At 42.0% G+C, this 16941-nt stretch overlaps 1 protein-coding gene across 13 annotated transcripts in view; it reads right to left on the bottom strand.

Moving 5' to 3' along the window:
* ZNF462 (zinc finger protein 462) overlaps nt 1–16941 on the bottom strand; it is a 143754-nt gene that overhangs the window by 57070 nt on the left and 69743 nt on the right. For 12 of the 13 annotated variants that reach the window (XR_009008669.1, XR_009008668.1, XM_057548790.1 and 9 more), the window contains 2 exons: nt 14418–14536; nt 9932–10123 (listed from right to left, as the gene is read on the bottom strand). Coding sequence is in view for 10 of the 13 variants with exons in the window: in XM_057548790.1 (XP_057404773.1) it covers nt 9932–10123; nt 14418–14536 (311 nt within the window). In the remaining 3 variants the exon portion in view is untranslated. Of the gene's footprint in view, nt 1–9751; nt 9852–9931; nt 10124–14417; nt 14537–16941 lie in introns of all 13 variants that reach the window. The other variant, XR_009008670.1, reaches the window with a different exon arrangement.

The raw sequence follows: 16941 nt of genomic DNA, 5'->3' as shown, positions 1-16941 counted from the left end.
GCCTGCCAAGTGCTAAGACTCTGAAATAGTCCTTGACCTCAGAGAGCACACAGTTTAGCTGTGGAGACAGATATGATAACCGACAATTATAAGAATATTTGGCAAGTCTAGTAATGGAAGTGAATACAAAGGTCAGAAGCTACCCAACATGTTTTATATTTATTCCCTAACAAAATCTCATTTTCAGCTCATTACTCTGAACAGTCTAGACAGTCTGTAATCTTGATTTTGTCATTTAACTATGGACCATTTGCCAGTATTTCAAATGTATTAAGTCTTAAGCAGTAGGAAGAGAGACTTTACTTAAGTAATTTTTTAGAAGGTGAATAAGCCTTTAAAGTGAAATAAACGAGTGAAATTTTGATTGGCGAAACCTCAAAGGCCTTATATAATTCTGAGACTCCCATCTTAAACACATATATCACATTCACACAAAAATTCTTGAAGCCTTCAAGTACTCAATGTTTATGATTTGAAGGGGAATCATTTTTGTTGGTTTGTTTTGAGATATGGACCCTCACATTTTAAAACGACGGTGAGTCAAATAGTGATAGAATCTTCCAAGCAAAGACAAAAACATGAAAAAAAAAGTAGTTTGTATATTGTGGTCCCAGTTTTGGGAAAAAATTAAAATAACAAAACAGAGCCTGTTTGTATATGCAAAGAAGAAACATCTAGATGATTCTACAGCAGACTGTTATTAAATTCTTTTGGGTGCAGAGAGGCTGGCATTATGGGTGACCCTCACATTTTATGTTATGTACTGCCATAAAGCTGTTCTTTAATCCTAAGTAGGTATTACTCTTGTCATCAGGAGGAAAAATCTATGCAGACATCTTCAAAAGGGATAACTACCTCCCATGACTAGTTTTAATGCACATTCATTCTTGAAGACTTACAGGTATCAGCATCAGGCACCCATAGCTCAAAAGTACCCTCCCACTTCCAAAGGGGACAGGGACCTCGCTGCTGGTCTTCCTTGTTTATAGCCCAGCTTCTTAACAATGAAAAGACCTCTTCCTGGTGTTAATTACCCCTACAGTTTGGTTCTACCTCCCCTCATCTCGCCAACTATCCTCCCAATAACTTCCCTACACACCCTCCACTCTAGCCAGACTGGTCTTCTTGCTGTCCCAGGATCCCTTCTTTAAGTTTGGTCACTTCTGATACTCCTCCCACCTGGAATAGACTTCGATCTGCCCATAAAAAAATCCTACTCGCCCTTCAAGGCCCAGCCTGAGTCCCACCTCTTCCAAGAAGCCCTCCAGGACTCATCAATTCCTTCTCTCTCCATGGCTGCAGCCAATAAAATCCAAATGCAAATTTCTCATTTGTTATATTCTGCTCTTCTAACTAACTCTACGTATGTATTAACTTAAGCTCTAAACATCAATCAACAATAAAATTTGGCTTTATTTTCCTTTGGAAGATTCCAGGGCCCCCAGACATGTAAGAATAGGTTTTATCTTCTCCACTCTGGCTCATTTATGGATGTGTGTTTCTGCTGCGACTCTTTGATGAAATGGCACAAAGGTTAAGGGCATAAGCTTTGGGTTCAGACAAGGTCCACCACATATATGTTTTATGACTTTGGGAGTCATCATTTGTCTCAAGTTTCCTTCTCTATAAAATGAGACTAATAATAATTTGTAACTCTGATTCATCAGACATATTAAATCTGATGGCAAATGTAAGGCAGTCAGCCGAAGTAAATAAAAATTATGATTAATTTTACCACTTCAGAATTAAACCAAGAGACGACAGCCAGAAACCTTATAATAAACCAGAATGGATGACTTTCAAACTGGTCATGGGGAAAAAAATAACTAGGAGTGCTAAAAATCAAGGACTACAGGAAAGGTTGAGAAGGTCATCCTGTGTTGCTCGATGGGGTGATCACGGCAGCTTTGGTGGAGGGCTCACAGCACATGAACATAAAAGATGACATAGGAGGTGGCTTCCATGAGGCAGGTAAGAATATTTTGTGTCCCCGAGGAAGCTGGAGAGCCTAGCCCTGGCATGACTTCTCCAAGAGCAGCGTACAGGTAAATAAAACCTTAGCTGGGCCCTGTACTCTTAGCCAAACACCGCTTTTGGGTTGACCCTGATGACTCTGAAACGACTTACAAAACAGAGGAGCCCTCTGGCAGGAACACGTCCCTTCCTGGGCATAAACAGCAAGGGACTGACTTCAGTAAAAGGCAAGCAGATCCAACTGACCTGAACCTTTCATGTCAGTTTGGCCAGTCTTTATCTTGCTGTTTTTGTTTAAGTACCACCACTGGAATTTTTCTATAGGATATTATTTAGGATTATGAATGAATTAAGAAAATGCGTACATCATTTGGACATGCTGGGCCACACCATCAAAACTCATATAATTTATTTTAAAAAATAAATAATAGTTGCTTCAAGAAGGTTATTTCTGGCAACTTCTCATCTCGGCTCTTAAAAACAATTCTTTTTCACATGCCCATCTTGCCCGGGACATAGCCTCTGCTCCAGCAAAGCTGCCCCAGGATATCTACCTCTGAATCACAGCTCACACACACTAGTTCTCCCAAATCCAATACCCTTCGCGCTGCTTGTATAAAATCCTCTAGTGCAGAACAGTATTTGGAAGAGAGGAGAGGACCTATGAATCAGAAGAAGCCTCAAAAGAGTTTAAGGGATTTTATATTCAATAAAATTGCATTAAAATATCTAGCTCTGGTTCCAGGGGAAAAAAAATCAAGGTGGGCAATGATAAGATAAAAAAAAAAAAACTCTTCCTTTCGAAAAAGACCCGAGATAATTTTAGATGATTTGACTAACAATTGAATATATTTTCTGCCAAAGAATAAAGTAAATTTCTTCTTCCTTTTAGATACTTCCCACAACTGAGGTTCTGGAGGACTTTAAGGTAATCTCCAACCAAAAAATGCAAAAGTCAGCTGTGGAATTATGAAGCAAATTCTGGTGTTGCTAGGAACTAGCTCTGAATGAGTTGGGTAGTATATGCTTGTATTTCTGAGGAACAAATGTTTTTCTTGGCATGGGAAGAGGGAGATGGGCGAGTTGACTGAGTTCCCAGGACATGGAAAGCTTATATTTGAAATGTTTTTCAATCCTTGGCACATGAAACTGTGGAGAATTCAGAAAGTCACAGAAATCTCAGGCAGGTGGGTTTCTTGGGAAGGGTCTATCACATGATATTCAACTTCAGGGTGGTGATAATTTCGGAGGCTCCCTATTTGCTGATGAGGGCAAGGTCTACAATTTAACCGCTGAAGACTTTTGGATGTCTAATAGAAGATGCGGAATCATCTGTACCACTTTGCGCCACTGGAGTTACAGGCTTCTTAAGTCTTTATAGTAGAAATGCTACTCTTCATAAATAAGCACTAAAATAAACTCTAGATCAGATTTTAATGTAGAAATTCTGAAGTCAAAAAAGGGAAGGTTAGTATTCTCTGGACAGATAATTTTGAGACCAGCAGAACCTATTAAAAAATAACAGCCAAGGGCTTCCCTGGTGGCGCAGTGGTTAAGAATCCTCCCGCCAATGCAGGGGACACGGGTTCGAGCCCTGGTCCGGGAAGATCCCACATGCCGCGGAGCAACTAAGCTCGCGGGCCACAACTACTGAAGCCTGTGCGCCTAGAGCCCATGCTCTGCAACAAGAGAAGCCACCGCAATGAAAAGCCCATGCAGTGCAACGAAGAGTAGCCCCCGCTCGCCGCAACCAGAGAAAGCCCGCACACAGCAACAAAGACCCAACGCAGCCAAAAATAAATAAATTAAAAATAAATTAAAAAAAAAAATGACGGCCAAGCCACTGAAATTATGCCTTGTATCCCATGTGCTATAAACGACGTAGATCTTTGTATTTCACAATTATTCACTCAGGAGTCATTTTTAAAGAAACCACTCTTCTTTCTTTCACCCCAAGAGAAATCTGACGGCAACTGGAACCTGTGTGGAAGGGTCTGATGCCCCAGCAACTAATTGGATCCTCTTAAAGGTTGAATTTTATGTCTGACCTATTTAGAAATCTGAAAAGCTTCTCTTCAAAAAGCAGGCATCTCAGATCTTAATTTTTAAGTGTCAAGTACTGCTGCAGTCAAGGTTAAACGAACTGATAGTTTGGCGCCAGACTCAATACAATTCTTAGAGAAGATTTTCTTTCAAGCATAAGTGTAATTCACACACTAACAGTTTTAAAGCTCTACTTAATGCCCTACATTTCATATATGAAACAAAGAATATATTTAGGTCAAGTTATATTTTAAGTGACATCTAGAAATAGTCTATATGTTAAATATAAAGGTGTATAATGGACATTTATTAAAGACAGGGTTAATTTCATGGTTATTGCTGTAATTTTTTCCACCAGTCATCTATAGCAGGGTTCAGCAACATACAACCCATGGGCCAAATCCAGCCTCCCCTGCTTTTGCACATAAAGTTTTATTGGAACACAGCCATGTCCATCTGTTTACATATTGTCTATGGCTGCTTTCACATTACAGTGGCACTGTTGAGTGGTTCTACCAGAGACTCTATGGGCACCAAGCTGAAAGTATTTTCGATCTGGCCCTTTACAGAAAAAGTTTGCCAATCCTTGATTTATGGCTTGTAGAAATTAACCACTACAAGTCTCCTCTAACCCATATATTATGTTAAAAGGCTGGTGGGCAAAATTTTCAGGGAGAGTAAAAGATTTTTACTAATCTATGAGTTTTGTTGGTCAGTTTCACTCTATAGCTTCTCTGAACTGGATTAAACAGCAACCAAACACTGTATGTTTTTTGACATAGACGCAGAGAACAAGCTAGTCCATTCCAAGGTCAAATGATTATGTGCGCTTGCTCCAAGGCGCTCTGCTACCAGGTAACCACACTGCTAATGCCCATCTCCCCAGCGCCACCACACTTCCTGTCTCCTCCTGAGTACTGGAAAGGCTTACACCCTGTCTCAAACTTCAGTTCCCCACTTCTACAGAAGGTCTCGTTATCCAGGGAACAATGATAAAGTTGAAAACACTCTTTGTCAAGGAAGATCATTTCCTCTTGGCAGACTGATGTGTCAGAAAGCTTCTCTTAGAGCAATCCCTAAGGTTTCATCTTTGGATCGTCTGTCTTTTGAACTTGCCTCTTAAATGGAAATGAAATAAACTTACCGTTGTACAGCTTGGTTCTGTGGAGTTAGTCAGACATGCTAGGAGACTCGGTACAATTAACTGAATTGAAAACTGTGATGCATCCAAGAAATCGTTGGTCAGTTAAAAGAAGTCAGTATTTAATAAGTATCTACCTAACTATTCCCATTGGAAAATTAGGGGACAGAACCAAAAGCATATCCACAAGTACAAATGAACACCAAGAAGATCATCAATCAACGAGAAATCAGAGTAGGGCTGGGGCTGGTAAATGTCAGTCTTCAGAAGAAGTTAAAGTCAGAGACTGGTAGACAGAAGCAGACAAGGAAGAAATCCTTCCAAGCTCCCAGCAGAGCTTCTTCAGATGCATGGAAGTGGAAATGAAGGCGGAAGATGCTGGGGACAGCAAGTACAGAGATGGTTGGAAACATAAGTATTTGTTGGAGAGACCACTCAGGATGGAGAATGTGTGACTGAGTGGTGAACTTTGAATGCAATGCAGAGGACTTGGATTTTGACATGAGAAGTGCCTGTGGTTTTTTTGATGAGAGATGCCTTGATAAAAATAGTGCTTATCAAATATTATTCTAGAGTTTAGAACCGAGAAGCCAAATGAAAGGTTGTAACAGAAAATCCTTCTCTTAAAAAAAAAAACAAAACACAAAGCTCCTTACATTTTTCTACCAATTCATACTAGCAAAGACTTCTCTGTTGGGTGGACTACAATGAGCTCTATCTTACAAGGGGAAGGATTTCATGACCAAAAGTTCTTGGTGTTTTCCCTAGGCTGCCATTAGGGCACAGACTAAAAAACTATCTAATTCTCACACACCTTACTTATTTTGCACCTGGTCTTAGTGTCCGATTTTTGTTTTAAGCGTACCACGCTAGCTACTTCCTAAAGCAGGCCATTCTGTACAGCACAACTGGACAGAGAGAAGAAATAAAATCAGCTATTCTTTAGGGGAAATTCGAGGGAGGAAAAAGATGGAACGAATGTCACCAGTGGCCTCACTTCTTACAAAGGATAGAACTGAATTTTAAATTACATATCCACTGCCCAGGCATTGTGGAGCTACTCAGGCCTAAACAAATCTCATAATGAAACTACACTGCTCTAGTTTCTTTCTTGTTTTATATTTGTATGTATATGTGTGTTTTCCTGTACTGAGAGCACGGATTCGGAAGAAGCCTGAAAAATCCCAGTCCTCTATTTTATATGGCAGAAAGAACCCAGTAAACACAAACACAGCAGAGCACTTCCCCTTGTTGACAACCTTATGATTTCCCCTTGATGCACTGTTGAGAACAGCAATTACGTGTCATTTCCCATTATCTTATACACAGAATCAGCACTGCTTTTCTTTCCAACCGCCAATCATGAAGAACATATAGAGGATCCACGTGCTGGTGAGACATGTCAAGACTGACAGCCCAGAGCCTAAGAGCTCTGTTTACGTCCAGAACAGGTGTGCGGCCAGGCAGTGGGGGCGAAATCACCCCTCCACCTTCTCGCATGTGCCTTCCCAGCCTCCCTCCCTTTTAGGGCTCCCCTCTGCACTGGGAGGGAGAGCAGCTAGGGAAGAACCTTCCTGCTCAGCCCGTTTCCTTCTGCCGGAGAAGACCGGCTCGCTCTCAAGACTGCAAGCATCTGACCACTGCAAACAGCAGCGAGCACGTCCAGTCGTTTTATCCACATCCCTCACTAGGGGATCAGAAAGCCAAGGACACACTGGTGATTTCCCTGGTTTTATGGATCTCTACTCCCCCCCGCCTCCAGGCCTGCAACACATTCTTGGTTCTTGTGTTCAGAGCGCCCTGGCATCTGCAGTGTGGGAAACCTTCACTGAGAGCCAATGGCCCTACAGCTTCCCCCTATTAAAATGTGCAACTGGATTTCACATGCGTGTTTCAAACACCATTCAAGGCGTGATTTACAGGCTACTGTCTAGCCCCACAGCTGTTTTTTCGTCCCCCAGATGTAGTCACTTCTAGGAATCCACCACTCAGCTCCCTAGCAGACAGCCTTCCCATTTTCAACCTCTTCCATCATTCTTGGGCATCCAAAACCTTGCAACACCTACATCAGAAGGATTCAAGAAAATATCTTTTGAACGGACACACTATTCATTTTTCTTTCCACGTTATCCATTCATGAGAACAGCCCATTTGATGCCTTCTTTCTGTTTACCCCACCTTAAACCTTTGGGTGGACCTCACCCAAATTAAGCAAATCACTGTTGACCCACGGATCCAGGTTATTTATATACATTAAACACAGCACAGGTCCAATGAGTTCTGTGTAGGCCTCACTAAAGAGTTGCCACCCAGAGCTCTCACATTCATTATGTTCTTTCTTTAGAAGAAGAAAGAAAAACACTTTTATATGTCGCCAAATTATCTCCCTGTGGCTGAATAGACTATCGGTGTTATGCAGAGAGTTACTCAATATCATTATCATCATGTTTCTGCGACCACCGTCCTCCCAAGTTCCTAACCTAGTCTAGCTTCCAAGAACCTGAAATCAGCCCCAAAAAGGTTAGGCTTCAGGCTTAGTGCTGTGGTTAGTTCAATACCATGCTGATAATATCCTCTAAACATTTGATTTTAAGCTGCTGGGTGGCCAGAATGGCACTGTATCCACTTATGATTCTTCTGTGCGTTGCACACCTCCTGGCAGAAAGTACAGACTCAGGAAGTTGACTGAACTCTTTTTCAGCCTACACAGAGGAAGGCAAGCCATGCAGTGAGTAGTCTGCGGGATTCCCTTGTCCTGAGACTAAGACCCACCTTCCAAGGGCGGGGAGGACAAAGGAAAAAGAAGGTACAACATGGAGAGAAATGTCCCAGGAAAAGCCTTTGCTGGGAATGGTGTTTGGATGTATCAATTTCACCCAAATGGTTCCACAAGTGTAGCTTCCATTTCAGATGAAAGCAATTCATTGACAATCATGTGAAACAAGACCTTACATTTTACATCAAATTCTATTTTGCCTTTTGTTGCAATATACCAATCTCTTACAATGAACAGAATCTCAAGGTGCAAAGGGGACATCTTCTGTGGCCTTTCACATGTGCTCCCCCCATCTCCTCCCCACCCCTCACTCTGAGACTCTACGTTTTCCTGGAAAACAACAACAAACACAGGCTAAACTGCCACACAACAGCTGAGGAGACAGCGCGCTCACTTCATTACAAGCCCCCATCGTAACAACAGCCTTCATTGTTAAACAGAAGTCCTTCAAGACAGGAATACCGGCAAGGAGTTATTGTGTCTAACCTGGTGTTTACTGATTTGCAAAGGAAAGGCCACCAAGTTCTACAGCTCAGCAACGACAGCTTTTAATCCCAGGACTTACCTTTTCTTTTCCTCCCAGTTGTCTTCGCCCAGACCTTGTGAATGAAGATTCCTCATTTACTCTTTTGCTATTTGGATAACCAGCCCACATGGACATGTTGGGCAGTCAGATCTTCAGGTTACCTGAGGATTCTATCTTTTTAACCCCTTACATTAAAAATAACCCCAAATTCATATTTGTCATAAATGGTCTCCAAAGCCAAAACTGCAATCAAAGGATGTAAATCGCTGAATAACATGACCATTTATTAAATGTCTACACATGTCAGGTGTTGTGTTAGGCATTTCACACATGTACCTTTTCTCATTAATCTCTCAAGGCCATGATGAGGTAGGTATTATCCAATTTGTCATGTGAGTCTAGGAAGCTAAGATTGCCCAGGAAAACACAACTGGCATTGAGAGAAGTTAAGATTCAAAGCCAAGCCTTTGTTCCCTGAACTTTCTTGCCAGCCCACTAAGCTCCTCTCAAGGACCTAGTAGCAGACCTTGGGAAACAGCCCATTCCCTGACCTGGGAAGTATTCAGGCTAGGGGGTAGATAACTGGTTACCAGAGATGCTGCAGAAGGGATTCGAGCACGAGAGGCTCACGGAAGAGAGCAGCTCTCAGGTCTTCCACATCACTAAGAATCTCCAGACTCCCTCCTCTCCTAAGCACGAGATTCTGCAGTCATCTGAGGTGAGCTGAGTAATCAACACCCTTCTGTTTCTTGGGCAGATCAAAACAACAAACCATCCTTTGCTCGCTCTGCCATACCCGCCATCTCTCGCTCTCATTCTCTCTCTCCTACAGCTTTGGTTACACTGCCAGTGAGGAGACCCCTTCCAGGGCTTCCCAGATTTAGTCTGAAGCTTCCAAAAGTGGGCAGTTACACCCTCCTTCCAAATGACGCTTCCTCGACATCCTTCAGCCATAACAGAAATCACGACGTGACCCCTAAATTATCTTGTGACCCCATCAGACACATGCCCCCACCCATTCACCCATTCCAGTCCCACTCTGAATTCTGTCCTTAACTTACACATCTGGCACCCCGAACACTTCACAGCACACATATTTTTTAGGACAAGACAGGATATCAATAAGTAAAAAAGTCAACGAAGAAATAAATCTGCCTGGTATTCATCCTCTTTCTTGCTCACAACCACAGCGGAAGAATCCAACACAAACCCATCACACACGTGCTCTTTCCACAAGCAGCGGGCACACCAGTGCAGAGGCGTCTGGCCTCAGCACCAAACAGATGCTCACCGAGTTCACTTCACCCTCCAACTCCAATGTCTATACTGTTCCAACCTTTTCACGTTTCTTCCTTCACTTGAACCGCCACGTTTTCATGTCAGATTTTCCTCTAGAAAGAAGGATGGGCCGTTAACCCCAGCCCACCTCCCCCCACCCATGATCGATGCCGGCTCGGAAGCCCGGTTTTACCATTGGAATCTTCCACTTCTTCGGCCGGGGTGGCTTTTTGGGAGGAGTGGTGGGTGTGCGAGGAGAGGAGACTGACAATCCTCGGCCTGGGGAGGGTCAGGGCTTTTCCGTGGACCTTGAGGGAGTGTTCCTTCAGCTGGCTGATGGTCATGGTGGAAAAGGAGCACCAAGAACACTTGTAGGCATGCTCACCTGGAGGGAGACGGTTGGCAGCAGAGGAGAAGGACGGGAGAGGGGACGAGGCGGGTGGAAGACAGAACAACAGGGTCAGTTAGCTCCAGAGAGCCCGTCTCAAGCTGCACGGTCTGAGAACCCTCCCAGACCAACCCCCTGCCCACTCCCACGACCACAGGGCTCCTGGAGGATCGGAACTCTTCTACGAGCTCCGTAATCAAGTGAGCTGGTCCCTTTCCATCTTATGCTTTGTTTACAGGGATGAGCCTACGGTAGATTCCCCAGCAGAGAGTGAAACCAAATGTCTAGGTAGCTCCCTCAGGAAAGGCTTCCCATCTCTCTCCCTCCCTCTATGTACTAGAAATGACGATGTCAGTTTTCATTCCAGCCTTTATATCATCCACAGAGAATAATACACTTCATTCTTATTCCAAGGGTCGATCGGTGGCTTTCCGAGCATAAAGTCACTCAGTGCAAACTACTGTGCTACCCTCATCATTTACTTCCTGGCTGACTCTAGGCCTCCTGGATTCCACACATCCTACCTGTGGGGTTTTTTGGGACCAGTTCACAAACCTCAGCACAAAACTCCATTTCCCTATCTGATCAATAATACAGAAATGGGTAAAAGTCATTTCTTTAACTGAGAGAGGTGTGTGTATATATATAAACATGTGTGTCTGCATTTAGCTCCAATATTTTCCAATATAAAGGACATTTAAGTAAAAATAAGTATTTTTCTTTCTTTAATTTTCATTGGAGTACAGTTGATTTACACTGTTGTGTTAGTTTCTGCTGTACAGCAAAGTGAGTCAGTTATACATATACATGTATGCATTCTTTTTTAGATGCTTTTCCCATATAGGCCATTACCGAGTAGTGAGTAGAGTTCCCTGTACAATACCTATACAGTAGGTTCTTATTAGTTGTCTATTTTATACATAGTAGTGTGTATACTTCAATCCCAATCTCCCAATTTATCCCTCCCTCCCCCTCCCGCCCCCTTGGTAACCATAAGTTTGTTTTCTACAAAGTATTTTCCTTTTAATTGTTTTTATACCACTGAAATACAGCACAGATCACTATGATCAGATTAAATGAGAGTATGATTTATCTTTGCCCTAAGTCAGCTTTTACATGAATTGCAATTTAAGAAGCAAGGGTGTGAAATGGGCATCCTTATGTCGCTGGACAGACAAACACTGGTACAATCAACTTGGAAAGCAATTTTGCTTTTTATAACAATAAGCTTAGAAAGCTCATGCCTGCAACTCAATAATTCCACTTCTGAGAATTTATATTAAGGAAACACCCTTTAATACTTAGAAATCTCTGTTTAGAAATATACATTATTTATGCTTGAAAAAGGGATGAAACAAGCTAAATTTCCAACCATAGGGAAATGATTAAGTAAATGTGGGTATATCTTCTTGATAAATTACTATTCATTAAAATAAATTCTTGAAGAGTTGGCAATTCATAGAAAACTAAAATACTGAAACTCAGAAAAATAAATAGAAAAGCATAATACATTTTAGATTAAATTATAATCATGACTATGAAAAATAATTATAGAGGAAATGGTTGAAAGGAAATATTATCAAATATTAACAACAGTGGTCTTCAGATAATAAGATTATGAATGGCTTGACTGTATTTCTTCTTTCATTTTCAAATTTTCTCTAATGAACATGTATTTTTTAAATTTATTTTCAAGTGAAACTTAAAAACCAGAGAAGAGGAAAGGGAAGGAAGGAGAGGAATAAGAGAAGAAAGGATTGTTTAGTAACGAAGGTTTTGTGGACCAGTGAATATGAACTGAGGACAGCGCTGATGTGCTACAGACAAATGCTCACTAAAGCAGAGCAAGAATGAGCAAGCAAACCTCCACTCTTGCTTTTACCCTGCTGAGATGGTTACTTTCCTGCCACCCCGAAAATTACTAAGTGGTTTCATGTGAAGTGAGACCAGCATCTGAAGTCCTGCATTCAAGCCTCCTTTTCACCACTGATGACCCCCAAAGTGTGCATTTCCAAGAAAGCCTTGAAGAGACCCACACAAAACCTTGAATGATGCAACATGCCCAAAGCAGGCATCATGCCCAAAGCAGAAGAGAAGCACAAAGAAGTCAGAGGACCCAAACAAGAACACCAGTCAATTCCACACCCCTCAGACCATGACCTGTTAGCTACAGGATAATGCTGGGCATGAATAATGGTGTTTACTAAAATAATAAATATATATGTCATATTGTATACTACTGCTCTCCTTATTCCATTTCTCAATTTTTCAGTGCAAACCTGGCTATATGAACCTTGGTGGGTGGTTATAAGTAGCATAACCTGAGAGAGAATTCAAATCCAGGTATCTGGTTAGTACACACTACCTTTTACCCTATAAAATAAAATAAAATACTCCATCTAGAACAGACAAGATGAGTCAAGAGTCTTCTGGAAAACGATTTGGCTTTCTCCAAGCCAAGCCACTCTCTGTGGCTAAGACCAAGTCATAGACACCAACGGTTCAAGGTGTGTGGAGAACTGGATTACGATGCTCTCACCCTCTCTCTCTGGATGCTTCCTTCCTGCAAACCAGTGAGCACAGAAGACCAGTATGCTTGGTCAGCTCCAAGAATATACACTTCAGCTCAATGCCCTGGAGTCGGTGTGTAGCCTGTGGCTAGACACTTTTACTTTTTAAAAGTCTTTCCCACAGGCCAAATCACTTACCCAACTCCCACTGGTAAAGTGTTTTTGACAAGGCTGAGATCTATGGGGAAAACTCCCCAGGATAGTGTCCCAAGTGAATAATTTACAATATACACCAGTTAGAAAAGAGTGGTTTGAACCCCGAAGCCTCTTACTCCATGGACTTTAGTAAAATGTTCTGGAAGATATAAAAATACTAACAGATAGAGAAGAGCCCATATAGCTAATCTGCCATCCCCTCCCCCACCCCCACTGGGCTTAAGGCATCCTGAAGGCTTCCTTAGTTTTACTCCATTAAGCCAGTTCAACAGGACCCAACCTTCAGGAAACAGCAGAGACATGGCTGTATTTCCACAGGGGATGAGGAGATGACAAAAGTGAAGGACTCGGGTTCTGGGCAGTTAATAAGAAGCTAATAAGGGAAGGGAAGCAAATAAATGAGACAGAAGAATTCTAGTTGATTGAAAAATGTAAAACTAGAATTCAACTAGAATTCTAAACACCTTAGCTGAGGAAACTCAGGGAGAAGACTGGATCTCTAGAAGAATCTCTGACAGTATCGCTAGCTATTCTAAAGCTATTGGTTCCCCAATTTCCCTTTGTTTGATGTAAGTTCCTCAAAGGTTGACAAAACCTCTGAGAGGGCCACAGGCTGCTGCGGAGTCGGGCTTCTCAGAGGACTGGGGACATCCTGGGAGGAGGCCCCCAGACCCGCCACACTGCCTTTCTTACTCATGCCTCTTTCCTCTCTTGAATGAGTTCTGATTAGCTACCTGTGGGCATCGTCCATTATATGCCAAGTGGAGAAGAGCAGAAGAGAGAGGGAGGCAGCATCCTGTGAGTGACAAGGATGTAGGTTTTTGTTCTGGAGTCAAATTCTTAGTGAATGGGCTCTGTGGCCTTGAGCAGGACACTGGATTTTGAGTCTCTGTGGCTACATCTGACACTGAGGGTGACAACAACATCTACCCTTTGGGACTGCCTTGAAGATCAAATGAGATGATGAATATTCCATGCTTATTAGTACAGAGACTGGTAGGTAAGGGATGTTCATGAGACGAGCACGATGAGATGGGATGATAGAGTGATGGAGATCAGCACAACTCCTGGACACTCATGACCCAAGGTCATTTCTTATCTGGGATATGGAAATGCATCTAAGGGCATCTCATGAGAAATCTCACACATCCTGAGGTCTCTTTGTCCCTCTGAATGTCCCCAAGATTATAACTTTATTTTAGTTGGAAATTATCTTCAGGAGATGTACCAATTCTTGCATTTCCATTAGAAAGTCTAGGTAATTTAGAACTTTCTCTAAAAAACAGAACCTGTGAGTAGCAAGAATCTGTCAGTAGGTATGCGTTAGTAGGTATGTGTTAGTTGCATGAATCAACTATGACATGCGTGACATGGTACTTGGTATTATTTTGCCTTTGGGCCATTCTTTAATTTTTTTTAATTAGATTAAAATAAAACTGAATACACAACTATCTCAAGGAAAACTTATTCTCATGTGTATGGAGCAAGAGACTTAAAAATTTCACGCACTAAAGACTATTAAATTTCAAACTCAGGGAACTAGTGCACCGCGAACACCAACTCACCAGCATGAGCTTTGAGGATGTGTGTCTTCAGCCGGCTGTTGTAGGAGGACTTGAAGGAGCAGAGTTTGCATCGGAATGGTTTATGGTGTCCATGGTGGGTTTGCATATGGCGATCCAAACTTGATGTAGAAGAAGAAAAAAAGAAATGACAATATTAAAAATTGCATCCAACATTTTCTCATTGCCCTTTTCCAGAAATCCCATTTCTAAGCTGTTCAAAGTCATTTTGTTACTTTCCAAGGATGGCGCTTACAGGAGGAAAAAAAAAACAAACACAAATTGGCAAGAGTTGGAGATGCTAAAGGAAAGAAGAGATCAAAATTTTTTTTGGATTGAGAGACATGGCAATGGAAACAGGTCTTGGTAGACTTATTTTCCCTTCTCTAAAGCACTGTGAAGTAGAAGAGGGCATCTAAAAAGAAAAGGTATAATATGGACAAATTTAAGTTCTCTGAAAAGTCAATGAGGTGCCTATCAAAGAGTCCTTGAACTTATACCATAAAAAATAAAAATAAAAAAGGGAATTAGAGAAATTTTGCATGTAAAAAAGGCTGACTTTCTTCTTAAACCTTAATTCCGCTGTGAACACTTGAGCAGGGCACTTGCAATGGGCTATTTTCAAGGTCTTTCTAAATATGGAGGTCCAGTGCAGGTGTGTTTACAGGAAGTCATGTGATCCAAAGGCTGGCCATGCCTTCTGATAAAACCATGTTTGCTGTACATCAGTATTCCAGAAGCAACTTATAAAGAAATTATTTAATTATAATTTCCCAGTATTTCATAATAATTACTACTCTAAAAAAATAATAAATCTACCAAACGAGGTGTGGGAAGATGTTCTAATTTGTATCATTGCCCCAGAGAACTAGATTCCATTCTAAATGACTCATATGGGAACAGTACTGCTTACCATTTAAATATATAACGTTCTCCCAAGCTCCAAAGCAGCCCTTTCCACACTGCCTAAGGACACCTCCCGCTGAATGTCCTTCAGCTATCTTAAACTCAACCAGCCTGAAACAAACACGTCAGTTTTTTAAAATCCAAAACAAATTCTCTTCTTCATTTCCTTCTTTGTAGAAAGAACACTTCCAAGCTGTCAGTCAACCAGCCTGGAAACCTCCGTGCCATTTGTACTGTACTTTGTCCCTCTTCCCCTCCAGTAAGCCAATTTTTCCAAGACATGAAGATCCTCCTTCCCTCAACTGTTCCCAAAGTTCCATTCTAACTTCGTGGATCAGCTACTATCACTGCCTCCTAATTGGTCTCCCCCATCTTTTTTCCAACTCAAAAGCACAAGTGATGGAGTCAGACTGCCTGAGATCAAATGCCAGCTATTACTCATAAGCCAAGTGGCCTTGGGCAAGTTCCATAACCCCTCTATATTAAAAGGCCTCACTTCCCTTATCTATGAAAGGGAGATAATAATGGGACCATACCTCATAGGGCTGTTATGAGAATAAAATGAGATAATACTTGAAGGCACGTAGCACAGTGCCTGGCACACAGTGAGGCTCAATAAATGTTAGTGATTAAGATGCCTTTACTCGTTTCAGAGTCTTCCTTGTACCAGTAATGTATATTACAAAGCACTAATTCTGCATTCAAAGACCCCCAAATGCAGTCTCTACTCAGGTATTCAGACTTTACCTTCTACTATTCCTTTACATATCACTTAAAAATTAGTCCAACTAGGGCTTCCATGGTGGCGCAGTGGTTGAGAATCTGCCTGCCAATGCAGGGGACAGGGGTTCGAGCCCTGGTCAGGGAAGATCCCACATGCCGTGGAGCAACTGGGCCCGTGAGCCACAATTACTGAGCCTGCGCGTCTGGAGCCTGTGCTCCGCAACAAGAGAGGCCGCGATAGTGAGAGGCCCACGCACCGTGATGAAGAGTGGTCCCCCTTGCTGCAACTGGAGAAAGCCCTCCCACAGAAACGAAGACCCAACACAGCCATAAATAAATAAATAAATAAATGGTGGTGATATGAACAACATATGTACATATCAAACTTCAAAAAAAAAAAAAATTAGTCCAACTAGACCACCAGCTGGTCCCCCCTAAGCATCGATCTCTTCCTCAGGGCCCTACTCTCTCATCGTTTCCTCCACATTGCCTGTTCTTTCCAAACTTGGCAAGTCCTATCTTCCTACTTTTAGACTTGACTCAAATGCTCCCTGTTCCATAAAACCTTCCCGATTCTTCCAAAGTGGATGTACCATCTCCCTTCTTTGAAACATCACTGCATTTTATTGATACATTTTTTTTTAAAGACATGTGCCTTATTTTGCCAAGTCATTTGTGTGCTTGTTTTACTTATAACCCGACTAGACCCTAAGTTCCCTGAGGTCACCGACCATGTCCTATTCATCTTTATATTCCCCCAAAGCCTCAACAACAGGGCATATTCATTTATTCACAATGATTTATTGAGGTTCTGTGTGTCAGAAAACATTGAGAGTTGCTGTCCAACAAATACTTATTGAACTGATGAGAACTACACAAGTTTGAGGCCAGGGCATGA

This window comes from Balaenoptera acutorostrata, chromosome 6 (genome assembly GCF_949987535.1).
Source record: "Balaenoptera acutorostrata chromosome 6, mBalAcu1.1, whole genome shotgun sequence".
Classification (NCBI taxonomy): domain Eukaryota; kingdom Metazoa; phylum Chordata; class Mammalia; order Artiodactyla; family Balaenopteridae; genus Balaenoptera; species Balaenoptera acutorostrata.
The sequence above is the reverse complement of the archived record's forward strand: the minus strand, read 5'-3'. Positions and strand labels throughout refer to the sequence as shown.